A 17,234-nucleotide genomic window follows, 5' to 3' on the forward strand; every position below is an offset into this window, starting at 1 on the left:
CCGAAGAGGAGACTCCCCGACAGGAGGCCTGACCCGGCCACAGGATCCTCCTGGACCCTCACTCCTGGGAGGGCTGGTGAGATAGGAGGTGGTCCGCCTTCAGTGTCCAGCTGCCCTTACTCAACTCCCAACTGTCAAAAACCATCTTTCCCCGAAAATGGCCTTCCTCTTAAGAATGGTGAGATGGGAAAGGCCCACTGCCAAGCCGGATGACCTGGCTTTGACCCCGAGAGCCCACCCGGGGGAGAGAGAGCCAGCTCCTTCAAAGTGGTCCTCTAACCTCTACATCCATGCTGTATTGTGGGCGCATGCACGTGACACGCACAAATAAATAAGTGGCCGTTTTTTTTAAAAAAAAACAAAACAAAAAACAGAAGGATGACGGTCTGTTGTATATAAACGTGGAAGCCACTGTCACCCATTTCTTACTAAAGCTCACGGGGCAACTTTCTTTCTGGTTCTGAATCCAGAAAGTTGTGAGTTTGGAGTGAAACAGCCCCAGTGACGTGAGCAGCAGGGTTGTGACCCGGGGCAGGAGTGAAGCTCTGAAAGAGCCACCTCTGCCCTTGCCGTGGGTCAGTGAGCCAAGGGCCAAGTGCTGTCCCTGAGGAAAATGAGCAGCCCCTGGAAGACCCAGCCTCTGGGAGGCCGAATGCTTTTAAGACAAGTCAGGGCACTTGGAGCTGGCCTTGGTAACGACTCAGAGGGACGCCGACTTGTGCTCAGCTCCTCACCGAGGTGCATTCTGCCTGCGCTGAACACCGAGGCTCTGAGGGCTGCACGGCGCCTGCTCAGGTGGCTGCTGATGGCCTGCGCTGGAGGTCCTCCATGAGGTACAGCCTCCGCCAAGTCAGCTGTCAGGGTGGGGTGAGAAAGGAAGGAGAGCGTGCGTGCGTGCATGTATGCATTTGTGTGCTCATGTGCTGGCGTACGTGTGTGTGTGTGTGTGTGTGTGTGTGTGTGTGTGTGTGTGGCCCTGCCATCACCTAACTCGTTGGTGCTATTTTTCTTCTGATACGACCTTAATCCAGAAAAGCTTCCTCTAGTTGTGCATAGCGCCCGCCCAGGCAGTGCCTGCCCTCCCCCCCCCCCCGCCCCCGCTGGGGTCTCACACGAACATTCCACAGACCTGGCTTGCCGGCTGGCTGCGGCCAGAGCTTTATGAGGAAGTGTAGTTCCCAGTTTGTTTTCATGGTTATGCATTTCTACTGAGAGGCCACGTGGTCCTCAGTGGCTTTTGGGAAGAGGCTGTTTGCTGACCAGAGGTCCTGCCCGCTGCTCCATCTGAGCCTTCCTGGGGTAGGACCAAGGTCAGGCCTTCCCTCCAGCTCAGCGGAATGTAGGTTCAGCTGGAATCTGCTTGTTAACAGCAAGTGTGACCCTGAAGCCGAGGTCTGACCCCGGACAAGGTGTCCTTATTCCCGGGGAAGGCACGGTGCCTGTGCCCTGGCTGTCTGGGAGGGAGGAGGCGCCAGCCACCCACTGGCTTCAGGATTGCTTTTCCGTTTTGTTCTGCTGCTTTTCTGTTTTGGAACCCAGGACCTCGCACATGCGGCACATTGAGTACCACAGAGTCACACCCCAGCTTTGGCAAGTACGTTCAGCTCCCTCTGACCTTTTCCTAACTGGCCCTGGCCAGGTTTAGCCCTCAGCATGCTAGCAGATGAGGGCCATCTAGAAGGCCACAGGAACCAAACTGCAGATGGTGGTAAATGCGAGTTGTATAAATGGAAAAAGCTTCCCTGGCTCATTTGAATCAGAAATTGGTCTAACTCAGAAATAGAATATATATGGCAAAATAGTGGGGAATAAATTCTTATATATTTTTCCAAGTAGCTTTATAGGTTTTACTTTTAAATAATAGGATGTGCACACTGGGATGGGGTCAGTACTTTATCTGGGCAGCTTCCAGGTGGCACTTCCCCACAGCTCGGTAAAAGTGAGCCCTGGGATTAGAGTTCTGGCACCTCTGCCCCGGGTAGATTTATATGGCGGCTCTCCCAGGCTAAGAAGCTTGTTAGAGATGCATTTTCAGTGGAATCATTAAGTCCAAAGATAAGGCCAGCATACCCCCCATCCCCGGTTCTAATTGCTGCTGCATTGTGGACCTCTACCTACAAGGAAACATCCCTCAAAGAGTCCTTGTGCTTTGATGGTAATCCTAAACTCCGACGACATCACACACTTGAAAACTTGCATGAAATAAAGTCAGCCATCGATCCAGAAAAGTGACGTTTCGTTCCCTGCAGTCCACTTCTTACTTCTGCTCTTGAAGATGTGTTGCGGCCGTGTGTAAGAATTCTGTTCAGTATTAAAGCAAGATGAAGAGACCAGAGCCTTGTCCTGGGTGTTTTTCTCCTTCTTTTAATGGAGGACGGAGCTCAAGCTAGCACCATGTCGTGACAGCACTCTACCACACGCCCACTCTTGTTCTTGTTTTCAGCCTTTCCACACTTAAACACAGGGTCTTCCCCCTCCCCATAGGACATACAGAGGCTGAGGCGATGGCTCAGTGGACAAGAGCTCTCACTGTGTGTGTGCGACAACCTGAGCTCAGATTCTGCGGTGCTCACAAAGAAGCTGGGGGTGTGGTTGGTCACATCTGTAGCTCACGTCCGTAGGGGTGGGTGGAGGTGAGGGGAATGCTGGGGCTTGCTGGCCAACCTAGCCAGAAGACCAGCAAGCTCCAGACTCGGGGAGAGACCCTGTGTAGAAGAGGCAAAGGAAGGCAACTGACGATGCTCTTGGCTCTGCATACACACACACAAGTGTATTCACACACCACAGCACACATACACTTAAAAATTACTGACACATGCAGGAAGCTATTCGCAATTGATACCTACTGGGTATCAGGGAAAAGTCAGTTTTCTTCAGGGCAGGCGCCAATCCCAGGAGTAGTTTGCCAACACAAAATGGATTACATATATATATATATATTTTTTTTTTTTTCTTGCTGAGTTTTTTTCTTCCTCTTTTTAGTTTGTTTAGATTTTTCTTTTTTGGGTGTCAGAAAGAATATGATCAACATACATGAAAAATGAAAACCATCTTAAACTACTGACATAGACAGCTGCCTGGGGCAGAGAAAGCTGCTAGCTACTAGATGGGAATTCTGAGTGTGAGAGCTGAAGACACAGCTCTGTTGGTAGGGTGCTCCCCTAGCAAGCCCGAGACTCGACCCCTAGTACCACAGACCAGAGGTGCCTGCCTGGAGTCTGGCAACATAGGAAGGTGGAACAGGAGGACCAGAGTTTCAGTCCCCCTGCCTCAGCTCCCCTAAGTAGCTGGGACTGCAAAAGCCACCAAGAAATGCACCAGCGTGGGGCTGAAGAGAAGGCTCGGCAGGGAGCACCTGCTCTCACAGAGTTCTGGGTTCTCTTCCCAGCAACCACTTGGGGCTCACAACTGCCTCTAACTCCAGCTTCAGGGGACCTGACCTCCCTTGCTGACCTCTTGGGCCCCAGGCATGCACAGGTGTTCACGCATATATACATGCAAGCAGTCACATATACACACAAATCTTAAAAAAGATATAGCGAAGGCCGATAATTCCCAGCTCTTCCAGAGGCTGAGGCAGGAGGATTTAAGGGTCAAGACCAGCCCAAGCAACTCCAATGAGACCTTATCTCCAAAAAAATAAAGCAAGTATGAAGTGGTCCGGGGTAAAGGCCTTTGCCATCAAGCCTGATGACCTGTCCAGTCCTGGGAGCCCACATGGTAGAAGGAGAGCAACATTTTCAAGTTGCCCAGACTAAGTATATATATATATATGGAAAAAAAAAAAAAAAGGCTAAGGACCTAACAGTTCAGAGATAGAGTGCCTGCTTCATGTGAGACCAAGTTCAGTCTCTAGTACTGGAAAAAAAAAAAAAAATCAGAGACACAGCTGGAACCAAGTTTGATTAGACCACAGGTTTTTGTTGTAGGGAAAAGATGGCAAACAGGTGTTTCACTAAAGCTGTCTCCAACCTGGCATGTTTCTCAGGAGCCATCCATCGGGGCCGGGTCAGGCAGTAAACTCCAGGGACCCTCCCATCTCAGCTTCCCAGCCCCATCACAAGCATCCATCACTATAGCTGACTTTCTAAAAAATGTGGATGCTGAGGATCAAACTCCAGTCCTTACACTTTAAATGGCAAACACTACTGACTGAGCCACCTCCAGCTCCTGAAACAGCAAACTTCAGCACCTAAAGTGTGATGTCAGGTGCCTTCATCTTGACCATGTCTCAGACTTTTTTTTTTTAAGATTTATTTATTTATTATGTATACAATGTTCTGTCTGCATGTACACCTCACCAGAGGAGGGCCCCAGATCTCATTATAGATGGTTGTGAGCCACCGTGTGGTTGCTGGGAGTTTAATTCAGGCCCTCTGGAAGAGCAGCCATCCCTCCAGCCCCTCAGAACCTTTAATAGTGTTCTGTCAAGTCAGGAAATCTACTCTAGGCCTGGGCATGGTTGCATAGGCCTGTAATCCCAGCCACTCAGGAGGCTGAGGATGCGGTGAGGTCTAGGTCAGGCTGGGCCACCCAAAATAATGATTCTGGTCCAGGAGCTCAAGAAGTCAGCCTCATTGGTGTTTGGATTTTGCTTATAGGAAGAGTGAATCAGTCTGCATACGGTAACCCAAGAAAACCCAGAGACCCTGACGTGCCCACAGGATGGCAGCAATTGTAGCATGGGGGCACCTACCATGTCCCTATCTCTTCCTCCCAACTTTGCTCTGGAGCTGGATGAAGGCTGGTGAACTTGGGAGTCATGGGGCTGAGGCTGGCCCTCTGCAGAAGCTTTTGTGGTCCCCAGGTGGGTTAAGCCCACTGCCTTGGGGTCTCTTGCAGCCCGTGGCATGCTAATTTGCCTTATCTCACAGCTATAGCTGGCTCCATTGAGGAGGTGTGGGGGCATCCCAAAGGGCAGAGCAGCTCTCTCAGTGACTGGCCCCTGGCCAGAGCCCCAAGGGCAGCCCCATACTGTGATAGAGGCTCAAGTCCAGACTGTAGAAGGACAAGACAAAGGCAGGCCTGGCAGGTGGCTGGGCATCCACAGAACAGCTCCGGATACCCTCCAGGACTGGCAGGGCAGCTGTTAAGCTCTGGCTCCGTGGGCAGAGTATCTGAGCCAGTCCCAGCCAGACCCAGCACAGCGACCTGGCCAAACCCGCAGCCTTTGAGAGCTGGGCAGAGTTTGCCAAGGAAGGCTGTTGCCATTTCTGAGCAGGTGTTCTGGCTGCATAGGAAAGAGCCCTCACAGAGCAGGGTGGGGAGGGATTCGGGGATGGTAGGGGCTTTTGAATAGCTCCAGAATGAGCCTGAGGGTAGACGAAATGGCTTGGGCAGGTGCACCAGGGCAGACCAGAGGTTGCCAGGTAAGTCTGAAGGATAATTTCACAGAAGAAAAGTCACAGTCTGAAGTCCCTGATTGTGTGATTGCGTGAGAGTTAAAGGGAGGGAGGACCGCTGCCAGTCCGCAGGATCATGGTTTGCTCCCCAGGACAGACACGTCTCTAATCCCTGTACAGGTTGCCAGGCAGCGGGCAGGTGGGAGAGCAGTCCAGCAAAGGCCACAGATAAACAGAATAAGAGGCTAAGGGAGAATTTGTGGAGCTGGAACCCAGTGGAAGGGCAACCAGCAGCCAAAGCTGTTGTGGGGATACCCACAGTGGTTAGCCCCTTCCCTGAGCCATGGTGAAGGGCCTGAGAGTCCAGTTATGGCCGTCTATCTGCCCCTCGGTCTCTGGCTTCTTGGTGACTTGGATCTAGAACTTAGAATATCCTTTAAAGACCACGCCTGGGGCCCCTCAGTTCCACCAACTCGACCCAAGGTGGTAGAGAACTTGTCATTGCCCATGGGATGTACTCTCTGCTTCCCAGCCCCCACACACAGCTCATCCCGCTTTCAATATTTATTGGGTCAGAAACACTGCCAGGGAAAAGCATCTCTCGTGCAGGTGGCGCGGTGGAAGGTTGGACCTCATTTTCCTAGAGGACCTCAAAGCCAGAAGTAAAGTTCAGCCCCCTATCCTGTAAAGGTCAACAGGCCGGGTGGCACCACTGCCTGCTGCTCCACCCCCTGAGGCCTGGGACACTGCGTGCACCCAGTGCTCACGCCTGCATGTACATGGGGTCCAGTGTGCGGCCCAGCATTTGCCTTGGGTCAACTTGAGCCTGCAACCGCCCCTCCCCCCAGGCTGGCCCTGTCCCTTGCACGGTTAGTTCCTCAAGGGGCTCTGCTCACCTGTCCCTCCCCACCCTTCACTGCATTCATCCACACAGCAGATTGAGATCTTCATCCAGGGCACTGCACCCAAGGCAATGTGTCCCAGCATCCTCTTCTTGGAAGTGGAAGTGTAGTTTGATTGGTGCCTTCAGATAGTACCTTCTGAAATGCCCTACAAGCTCCACCCAGCTCTGCCCTGCAACCCCTCAGGAGAGTGGCATGTCTGAGGCCAAAGTTGGTACCTCCTGTTCTGCAGTCCCTAACATCAGGTCTATGGGCTTAAGGGGCACAGGGTATTGGGGGGAAATGCACATCTTTGCACAAGCTGTGTTGTTTTGCTTTGTTTATGCCTGAGTATCCTTGCTCCCACTCACTTCACAAAGCCCTGCTTTGGTACGCCCTCCCCCTCTCCTCACCAGTCCTCCAGCCTGCACCGGAATCCGCCTTATGGCAATTAACTACATTCTAGAAGGTTCTGATGCAGCAGTACTTGGAGGAGGGCTGAGCCAGGCCTGCTATGTCAGCATCTCTCTAGATAAAGAAAATGATAGAGACCAGACCAGATGCTGGAGAGAGCCAAGTGCCTTCCCCCACCACAGACACAGGCCAGGGGCCTCAGCATCGCTTTACTCCAGCGGGGACAGAGCAGAGGCCACAGTGGTTGCCTCCGATCAGAGACCAGAGGGCCTCTTACCCTGCATATTCTCTCCCACCCTCATCCTATCCTTTTCCAGCACCGGGGGAGGAAAAACAGAAGGAGGAAGGAGGAAGGTTAGAGAGTGACAAGCAGATCCCACACCAAGCAGACAGGGCTGGAGAGCCTCACAGCAGTGCTGGCACTTGAACTGGGTTCCCACCTCCGAAAGGACAGGAAGCAGGATGTTCCCCGTAGGACCCTCATAAAGACTAAGAAAGATACGCCAGGACTTCAGGAACTCCCACTACTTCAGCTGTTTTCTGGCCTCTTCCAGCCCCAGTCCTTCACTGCGTATCTCCAGAAGACAAATGTCCTTGCTATACGGAAAACAGAGGTGGCCTCTGCTACTGACACTTTTTCCCAGGGTGAAATTGCTCCAGCTGCAGCTCCAGGCTAAGAAATAGCCTATGGGACAATGGTTTCAGCCTTCCTAATGCTGCTACCCCTTTAATACAGTTCCTCATACTGTGGTGACCCCCAAACATAAAATTGTTTCCTTGCCATTTCACTGTAATTTTGCTACTGTTGTGAATCGTAAGTATTTTTGGAGACAGGTTTGCCAAAGGGGTTGTAACCCACAGGTTGGGGACTACTGCTCTGGGCTGCTGGGGTTTCCCCTTGGCTATAGTTTCCTGCTAGGGAGTGCTTGTTTCTGTAGGGGATTTGTCTCTGGGGCGCTCCAGTGCCCTCTTCATGCCCTGGAGTTTCATGCGCTTCTGACACTGGCTGCTCTGCCCACTTGCTAGAACCCCCTCTTTGTGCTCTTTCTCCAGCCTGGGGTAGTCCTAGCCACCCAGTCCTACACTCTTGGGGCTCTGAAACACTCCCTCCCCCCCCCGCCCACTTCTCTTCCTCTCCCCAGCCTCTGGGTTTTAACCTCTCCTCCCCCAACAAGCTGGCTTCCTCTGTCACCTCTCCACAGGCAATGTCTCCCCAGTGTCTTTCTTGTCCAGTGAAAGCTGCCTGTGACATCACAATCTAGATGAAGGCTGTTTTGTTTTTTTAACCATAGCTGGCACTGTGGCAAGATACAGATCAGCAGTGAGCTGCCCACTCCGCCCCTCCATGCACCTACCCAAGGCTCTTAGCTCTTTCTCTTTTCTCCCCAGCCTTGCCAGCCCTCCTTTCTTGACTCAAGGGTGGCAGAGTCTTCTGCATCTACGCTGGTTGTGACCCTATCCCTGCAGGCCTCCCACTTCCCCTCCAAATGCCCCATGGCCATACCTGTACCCGTCTGCCCTTGCCCTACTCCAGGCCTCTCAGAGCTGGGAGAGGTCAAGACAGAATCCAGCAACTCCAGCGGAAGCAGCTTTGGCTCTGTGTTTTAATAATTTAAGGCTGACACCTGTCCGGGCATCTCCAGAGCCCTGGATCCCTGGGCAGGCCCTCGGCTCAGCAGGCTGTGTCTAGGTGGGAAGGCCACCCCGGCTAACGGCCTCCTTGCCTGCTGCCCACCCACAGCTGCCACCAGGGAGGTCTGCATAGAAACCCTGCAGCTGGGAGACAGCCAGACACCAGCTGCAGCCCTGTCTCCAAGCTGGACAAGAGAACAAAGACCAAGGCCCGCCCAGGCCGGGCTGCGACAACCGAGGTCTAGGCAGGGGCGGAGGCAAGGGGCTGGCTGGCCTGGCCTCCCACATCTTTAGTACCATGGCCACACTTGCTGCAAATGGCAACAGTTTCATTCTTCAACTCGGCTGGGGGCAGACATTTTTAGAAAGTAATTCTTAACATTCTGGCTCCCAGAAACTCTCAGAAGTTTGCATACCCAGAAGGGGCACAGAGCTCCTGACAGGCCATACTTCCCAGTGCTTGGTTAGGAATGTGTGCTCCTGGCTGTCAGGCTGTGCCGAGACTTCTAGATCAGGAGCCAAGTGTCACATGGAAACCAGGCAAGCCACGGCTCAAACAGACGGGGCACAAGGCCAATGTGGCCACGTTCTCTCTGGTATGCTGGGGCCTGGGGAGCCTTCCCAGTGAGTGTGGCCAGGAGGTGAAGCCAGCTCTCAGGGACCAGCCCAAGGACATAGTCAGTTGCTCTCCTCTCCTTCCAGCAAAGGGACATGGTCACGTCTGTGACGGAAGAAAGTGATATTCTCTTTCCCCAGCTCGGCATCCATTAGCCAGCCTAACTGAATGCACACGCAGGCTCTTTGCCTCTTCCTGCAGGTGGCTGGTCAGAACGGCTTCTGCCACAGCTCAGACAACAACCACATTATCTGAGTGGCCATTTCCAGCCCCTCCCGCTGTGTGGTGGGGGTCAGGGCTACTGAGGGAGCGTCGGTGAGAGCAGCAGTACTTCTGGGTCACTGGGGGACAGGCCTCTTTCTCAAGACACGAATTGACAAGCTCTCCACATGAGCCAGGAGCTCCTTGATGTGAGCCAAGCCCAGCCCAGCAACCTTGGCCCCATTCACCTCTAGGATCTCATCCCCTACCCCAAGCAGCCCCGAGTACAGCTTGGCAGTATCCAGGTCAGCCATGGCCTGCACGTAGAGCCCTGCAAAGAAAGAGAAGCAGGGAATAAGAAGTCATGCAGGACACAGTGGGACACCCTTCTCACAGCTGGCTTCATAGGAACATGCCATGTGCCCCTCGCCCCCGCCTCCCCATGCATAACCTCGTTTCTCTGTCGCTTCTTTCAAAACAGCAAAACCCATGGAAATGATGTTTGAAGACACTATTCATCCTCAGTTTTGTAAGAGTGAACTAATCCTACCCTTTTCTGATATCAGCTTCTAGGATAAAGAGGGAGTCGTTTTTAAAAATGAAGATAAATACCTACTTCGTGGCTTGCACTACGCTCCTTAGGATTCACAAATAGATGTAGTTGATAGCTCAAGTGACCCAGGCAGAGCCCAAAAGCCAAAGCAGGGGACAGTGTCACTAGAGTAATAGAAGTAGCTGAGACCAAATCTGGTTCACAATACAGTCCAGGGTTGGCTCTGGCCTCAGCCTCACTCACACACTTCCTCCTTGGGATTTGGTGGCATGTGGGCCAAAGTCCAGCAAACATGGCTTACTTGCCTCTTTTTCTTGTAGTCTTCCCTCTACTGATTCAAGAGGCTCAGCATAGCCAGCATGATCATCCCTTGGGTTGTAAATGTAACAGTCAAGCCCATCAGGGACTTGTGGCTGGCTTTCAGGAGAGGCATGTGGTGGTGGGCAGGAGGTAATGGGGACTCAGACTGATGAGGCAGGCCTCCGGCCACTGCTGCCACAGTGCAGGAGTGTCCAGCTGAAAGCTAAGCATCTCTCAGCTTCTGTCAGCTACCCCAAGCTGACAGCATTTGTGGGTAGGTTTCTCTGGAGAAAGCTGGAGCCATGCTCTGCTGTATGAGGATAGCCAGCCTGCTGGAGGAAGCGGGGGATGGCCTTGCAGGTGACTTCCTGCTGACAGCACAATGACACTTGGGACAGCTGAACAGTCCCGACCCCTTCACCAGCTGGCCGAGAAACGTACAGCAACTCCCCACACCATGCCTTCTCCAAGGCCTTTCCCTGGTTGGATGCTTAGCATGGGCTGGGCAGGATGTCTGTTCTGGTGCCTCCATCTCTGGCTTGAAACATCATGGACTGTGGGGAGCAGTACCTTGGCCTATGGACCTGGAGGATCCCCCTTCACTGTAGCCTCTGGGTCCCAGGGAAGCCAGGCTCTGAATGAGGAGTCTACAACTCCTTCACCAAGGCACCTAAAGGTTTGTGGCCATTTGGCCAACCTGAACTGCATATACACTTCCTCTCCTGTCTGAAGTGTGGAAATCCCTTTCGGTGCTTCTTGGCTAATGTGATCCTGTCCAGTGAGGCCTGGTCTGTACTGACTGAGTATTTACCATCCTTTGGCAGAGGGCTTGTCTACTGGGCTCCTGCCCTATCTTTGATCTCCTTTCTCTGATGCTTGAAGAGCTTACCTGCTGGGTCTACTGCATTCTGGTGGCATGGAGAGAGGGAGCCACCCCTTACTTCCCCACGTGAAGCCACAGAAGTGTTCAGCATGCAGCAGGAGAGGCAGGTGGAGAGGAGTGACAAAACCCAAAAGAATGTAGCCAAGCCAGACCAGACACTGACGTCACTCCAGGCTTTCTGGGGAGACTTGGGTAGGCCTCTCGGCTGAGATCGTGACTGTGAGGCAACTCTGGCATTTATAGTCTGCTGGAGACAGCCTTTGTTAAGGATGCTACATGCCTGTGGTAGCCAGTTAGAAGCAGAAGGCAGGGCCCACAGCTTTCGTGGGTGTGGTGTCAGATGGGATACGTGCTGGCATCCTGACAGACGCTTAGTAAGCAGGCCCCGACCACGGCCCCTCGGAAGCTCAGGGCTATTGGCCCTAAGCAGCTAGAGGAGGGACTGTGGTGGGAGCACCAGCAGCCAGCACACTGCCTGGTGTGAGATCCCAGTGTGACATCTGGTGGCCAAATACAGCAGCAAGAGTGGGACACTACCTGGCTGGGACCATCCAAGTGAGGGATGCGGAGAGAGCCTGGACGACACTCAGCCTGGGTTCCCAAGTGTCAGCCCCTGTGTGCACTGACATCCGACCCTCCCTCCATCCAGACTTGGGGAGGCCCACCCCGTTCCCCATCATACATGTTTTCTCCTCTCCCCGTCCTCCCTCCTCCATTTCCTCTTCCCCATCTCTCTCCCCATACCCACCAGGAAGATCATCTCACAGTAACTACAAATCACCCAGACTATAGCCCCTGCTCATACCATTTGTCTCCTGGACTATGGAAATCAACTTAGTGCCCTTCCCTGTCCTTCCCTGTGGTGTGTTCTCATCACAGCCAGGTGCCCCCCCCCCCCGTTCTAAAATCTCTTCCAGAGATGGTTCCTGCCCTACTCTGAGAAAACCTGACCTGTTCTACTGAGAAAACCCCAGGTCCCTTAGGACAGGACAGCCTGCAGCCTCCCTGAGCTCAGCTCCCAGCCTGACCTTGTTTCCTGAATCTCATCTCCCGCCCCCACAGGCTGCTTCCTTCTTCTGTCCCATCCCCACTCGACTGTCAAGCCCGTCTACACAGCACCTGCCATTCCTGCTTTATTTATATTTGGCTCCTGGTGCTTTTCACTATGTCACGTTCATAATACAAAATATATGAAGAAAACCTGTAGAGCTGGCCTAGCACCCTTGCTGGAGGGCGTGTGCCCCGTCAGGTCAGAGGCCTGTGTGCTCCATGCGGTGCTGTAACACAGTACCCACCATACCCATAGTAGGCACCTGACATATATATTTACTGAAAGACGAACAGCAGGACAGGTGCAAGCAACACGCTGCACAGCAAACAAGGCAGCAGGAGGGCTTTCAGCTAAACAGCCTTGACCCAGGGGACACAAGAGAAGGACTGCCCTCCTCTGTGGGGCCCAGCAGCACGAGTTCCTGGGTTTGCCTTTCTGAGTCATGCCTCCCTCCTCTGCCCACTCTCCCTCAGCATACCTCCCAACCTCCCCCACTTAGCATAGCCTGGGGATAGTTTTCAAGGTCTCTGGTACTCAGATGCATTATGGAGGCCTGGGCAAGTCAGGTTGCCCTGAAGGACTCATGGACATAGAGGGACCAAGACCCCGTCAGAGTCAGTGACAGTGGTATTGAATTAGGCTACAGCCAGGAGCAAGGAGCCATCTGAACAAAGCCCTGAGGAGCTGGTGAGGGAGGGCCGTGCACAGGACTGCAGACAGGCAAGCCCGCTGCACAAGCCCAGACACAGCGGCAGCTGGAGGATGGGACCGTTGAAATACATCAGCCACATCAAAGGAATAGCTGAGCACTGGCGAGCACAGACGGGTTTCCTCAGCCCCTCTGGAAAAGCCTGGAGGACTCTGATCTCAATCTGTCACAGGGGCACAGCGGAGTCAAACCTGCTACTTCCACCCCCTCAGCAGCAGGGCCTCCAGGAACCTGGCACCCAGGAAGAGCTTCTAGAGAGACGGGGCGGGGGGGGGGGGCGCCTTTCTCCATTGTGCAGCGTAAGCCCCAGAAGGAAACTAACAGCACCTCCGGTGCTTTGCTGAGGATCCCGATGGCATACCTGAATCTCGACGGCCATTGCCGTAGTCCAGACGAAAACCGAAGCCGCCCTCTGGGGGTCGCTGCAGCTGCAGCTGACTTGTGCCATCTGGGAACACCGCCACCACACGGCCCACACTGCGAGCGAGGCTGGGGCCGCCCACATCTTCCACACTGAGAGCACTGTGTCTCCTACGAGGAGACCAGAGACCGTAACAGTAGTCAAGCCAGCTCTTTAGTGCTCCGAAGGTGACCTGCATCTCTGCCATAGGAACCCGGGGTTTCTCTGACCTCAGCCAGCAAAATGACCTCCCCAGGGTAGACACGGGCAGCTTCCACAATCTGCTGGCAGCTCCTCGGGATGGTGGTTTATAACATTTTTAGGGAGAGACCTCAGAACCTGAGCAAAGCTATAATTTTATGCAGTGTTTTCCATGCTCCCTCTCCTCCCCCGGCCCCAAACCCTTCTGTAGAGCTCTGGATAAAAGCAGACAGGCAAGAGGTCCTGGGCAGAGAGGTCAGGAATCAAGGGCTTCTTTGGGGGCCCTTGTCTCTGGGCGGTTAGTAGAAGCTTTAGCTGTGTTAAAGAAACCCTGAACACTGACTTCAGGCTGTCGTGGGACAGCCAAGGGAGAGGGGTGCCAAGCCTGCCAGCACCACCAGCAAGCCTACACCTCTCAGCGCTCACCCGCACACGGCAAGGGCACAGAGGTGTCGTTCTGACACTTCAGTGTCACTCTGTCTCTCCACATTGGAGCTTTGTTGAGGGCAAGACTCAGCTACTCTGCCTCACTTCCTCTTAAAGGGAGAGGCGGGCTCAGGGCTGCGGCGCTGAGGGAAAAGACTAAATGTGTAGCTCCAGTGGCACTCTTGAGTTTATCCTTCAGGTCATTTGTGCCACGCTTACCTGCTGGGTGCACGGGGGTCCCCTGACCCCTCCACCAGGTAGAGGCTGGACCGGTCTCCCTTGCCACCTAGCAGAGAATGGAGGTTCTGAAAGGAAGTTGCTTTCCGATGCTGGTGGGAGGGCGACACCTAGTGGGGAAGGCCCAATATTGCAGGTGAGAAAAAAGCCTGGGAAGGGGTCCCCACAGAGGACTGGCTGGGGGTCAATCTAAGAAACCTGAAGTCAATCTAAGAAAGCAGTGGTGCAAGCTTTGGTGAGCAAGTCTGGATGGCTTGCAGGAGTCAGCAGAACATGCTCCAGGAGATGGGGCTTCTCAGACATCCAAAGCGTAACGACAACTCAGCACTCTGCACTTATCTCACTGACTAGGAACATCTACCCAGCACTCAGCAGCTGTGGCAGGAGGATCATGAACTTCAGGCCAGCCTGAGGCACATAGGAGAGCCTGTACAAAGGGGAGGGGCTGGGGCGTGGGTCAGCGGTAGCACACTTGACAGGACACACCTTAGAGCAGAAGGCTTCCAGCTGGGAGTAGGAATGAGGCCAGTTAACCTGGCAGGTCGGGGAACGGGTAAAAAGTTCCTGGAGCAGAGAGGCTTTGGCCCAGAAGGTATGAGGATGGAGGAGGAGCTGGCCCTCGAGCGGGACTGGAAGAAAAAGCTCTCCAGCTGAAAAGAGAGGCACAGGTGCCCAGGCAAAAGAAAAAACGGCATGGGGGAAGGAGAGGGGAGAGAAGATGTGGGGCCATGGGAGAAGGAGTTGGGAGAGAATAGAAGGGTTGGGGCCATGGGAGAAGGGGTTGGGAGAGAATAAAAGACGTGGGGACGTGGGAGAAGGGTTGGGGAGGTGAGAGAAGGCATGGGGACATGGGAGAAGGAGTGGTGTGTGCTGGTGTATGTTTGGTGAGGGGTAGATACTCAGGCATTTACATTTCTGGGAGAGACTTTTTTCTTTTAGCTTCTTGAAATTTTTTTTACAGTTCTTGGTGGGTTTCTGTCCTGTATGTCCTATTCTTTCTTAGCCAGGCTGCTCTCTACCTCTGGTCACTAAGCTTAAATTGCAACAAGACCTCTGGGACACAAGAGACACTGTTATTTCCCTTGAGAGGCTACAGAGAAACTCCAGAAGTCCAGGGCGCAAGGAAACCATGCTGTCTTCGTTCCCAGCTCACCCTCTGCTTCCCCCTTTCCCCTCTTTCCTCTACTCATCAGCCAGCAGATACTTCCTGCACATGGGCCTCCACTCCTAGACCCTGTCCTGAGTGAAAGCAGTCCCAGACTGTCATCCATCCCATGTTCCCTACCCTCCTCAGCCTTGGAAATGAAAGGCTCCCAGGCCTCAGACCGTGGCTCTCTTCCTGACTCTGCACAGAGGAGGACAGAAGAGCTCCTAGCACAGAGCAGGATGCCCGGAGGCCTGACAGCCTGTGCTGAGGTGATTTGGAGAGGGGATGTTTAGCTAGTGCCTGTGTTCTCTCTGTGTGAATGAAGCGTACCAGCTGCTGAGACGGGTCCTGGGAGTATAGACATCATATCACAGCGAGGGGAGAGAGACATGGAGGAGGGAGCAGGGGGGTGAGGACGGTGATGACTTCTGAAGGAGGCCTGCGGAGAGTGCTGAGGGAAGAACAGACTCAGCAGGTAGAGACAGTAGAGACATTCAGATGGAAATTCGGTCGGGCCATGTGACCTGACTGTTGAAGGGCAAAACAGGGGCCAAGAGTGATGAGACATAAAAGCAGACACACCACAGATCCCCTCACAACATTAAGTGGTCTCAACTTTATCCTGCACGTGATGAACGTCCAGAGAAGGACGCATTCACGGCAGGGGGCAGTTGTGTGGACAGGTGTGCGTGTCCTCAGAAACACCACCGTGGAAGACACACGGAGAACGAGCAGAACAAAGGCCGGTCGAGGCTTGCTGTGACTACACAGACTGGAACTGTGCTTGGGGGAAGGGGCGCTTCCTCTGCACTGAAGAACACTGGCTGCTCTTCCGGAAGTTCAATCTCCAGTACCCACATGGTAGCTCATGACTGTTTACAACCCCAGTCCTGGGGGATTCGATGCCTTCTGAGTAATGCACACGGTGCACAGATGTCCATGAAGGCAAAATGCACACACAGAAAGAAAATGTTTTCTTTTTTAAAAAGAAGAATGAAACTGTGTTTGGATTAAGAGAGTCACTGTGGCCAAGGTGAAAGTTAAAGAATGAGCAGGGCATAGCCTCTCCAGGAAGCAGGGGCAAGAAACTTAAGGGAAAGGGAGGAAGAGGATGGACAGTGGTGGGTGGGAGGACAGAATTTAGGGGTGCTGCACGCAGTGAGCAGGAGCCTTGTGAGTGAGCTGTGAGGCCTGCAGCAGCTCCCCGCTTCTGCAACCTGGACTCCGGGGAGGGACCTCCTATACCCTCCTCCCTCCGCCCTGCATTCCAGTAGAGCACACTACCGGACCTCATCCTTCTGTGCAGGGCCGCAGGGGCTCACCGTATGCAGGATCTGTAACGATGGGGCTCTCTTCACCTTGGGGGTACTGGTGTGTGGAGCCAGTGTTGAGGGCTGCAGCTGTTCCACACTGAAGCTTCGGGACGTGCCAAGTCTGGGCCGGGGGGCATGGCCCAGGGCTGAGAAGAGCTTTTTGAGCCCCAGGGTGGAAACGATACTACTCCTCCTTTTCTTGTTCCCATCAGAACGGGAAGCTGAGGGTGGCTTGTGCCCTGCACTGGCCTCAGGTGATGCCCTGAAACACAAGGGGCGGAGGTGGGCATGAGGTGGCTGCGAGGAAGGCAAGGGCTGGCTGCATTCTGCCTCCTAAGGACCCACAAGCCCCACATGGGCCAGCACCAATGCCCAGGGGGGAATCAGGCTGTAGCAGGGGAGCCAGGGACAGACTCTGCCAGGTGCTCTGCGAGAGCAGCCTCGGGGAGAACAGTCCAGGATAGCCCCTGCCATCACACAGCCGAGGGCTCATCACCCGTTCATTCCACTCCTTCAGGATGTCTCCCAGCCTATCTGTCTGCCTCTAACTGTCTAAGGGAGTACAGAAGCGTATCAACCACAAACCACAAGGAGAAAAGCCATTCTCAGCAGTGTGTGGGGTGAGGCAGGGTGTGACCCAGCCCTTGTTGTAAATAGTTTCCAGGGAAGACCTCTTCGGGGGGAAAAAAACTATCTTTATACCATGGGCCAATGACAGGCAGGAGTCAGGCCATTAAGCCTGGAGGTGAGAGCGGCAGGTGCACGGAACAGCTGGGAGCTCGGTCTGAGCAGAAAGGCGTTTGATATGTTCAGCAACTGCAGCCAGACAGTGAGGAAGACAGGGAGAGGTGTGATAGGAGGCCAGGCAATCAAGTCCCACTATGCTACCAAACACCATCCAACTAAGAGAAGCGAGGGTAAGGAGAAA

The 17,234-nt window shown here is 53.8% G+C and overlaps 1 protein-coding gene across 2 annotated transcripts in view; it reads right to left on the reverse strand.

Annotated features, from left to right (window-relative positions):
* Positions 1-2,935: 2,935 nt before the first annotated feature.
* Kiaa1614 (KIAA1614 ortholog) overlaps positions 2,936-17,234 on the reverse strand; it is a 37,714-nt gene continuing 23,415 nt past the window's right edge. Inside the window, exons 7-10 of one of the 2 annotated variants that reach the window (XM_021660544.2) lie at positions 16,316-16,568; positions 13,829-13,956; positions 12,944-13,113; positions 2,936-9,417 (exon numbers count right to left, since the gene is read on the reverse strand). In XM_021660544.2, the coding sequence (XP_021516219.1) occupies positions 9,224-9,417; positions 12,944-13,113; positions 13,829-13,956; positions 16,316-16,568 (745 nt within the window). In that variant the 3' untranslated portion in view covers positions 2,936-9,223. The remainder of the gene's footprint in view (positions 9,418-12,943; positions 13,114-13,828; positions 13,957-16,315; positions 16,569-17,234) is intronic. The other variant, XM_021660550.2, reaches the window with a different exon arrangement.

The sequence above is a fragment of the Meriones unguiculatus genome, chromosome 11, assembly GCF_030254825.1.
Source record: "Meriones unguiculatus strain TT.TT164.6M chromosome 11, Bangor_MerUng_6.1, whole genome shotgun sequence".
NCBI classification, from domain to species: Eukaryota; Metazoa; Chordata; class Mammalia; order Rodentia; family Muridae; genus Meriones; species Meriones unguiculatus.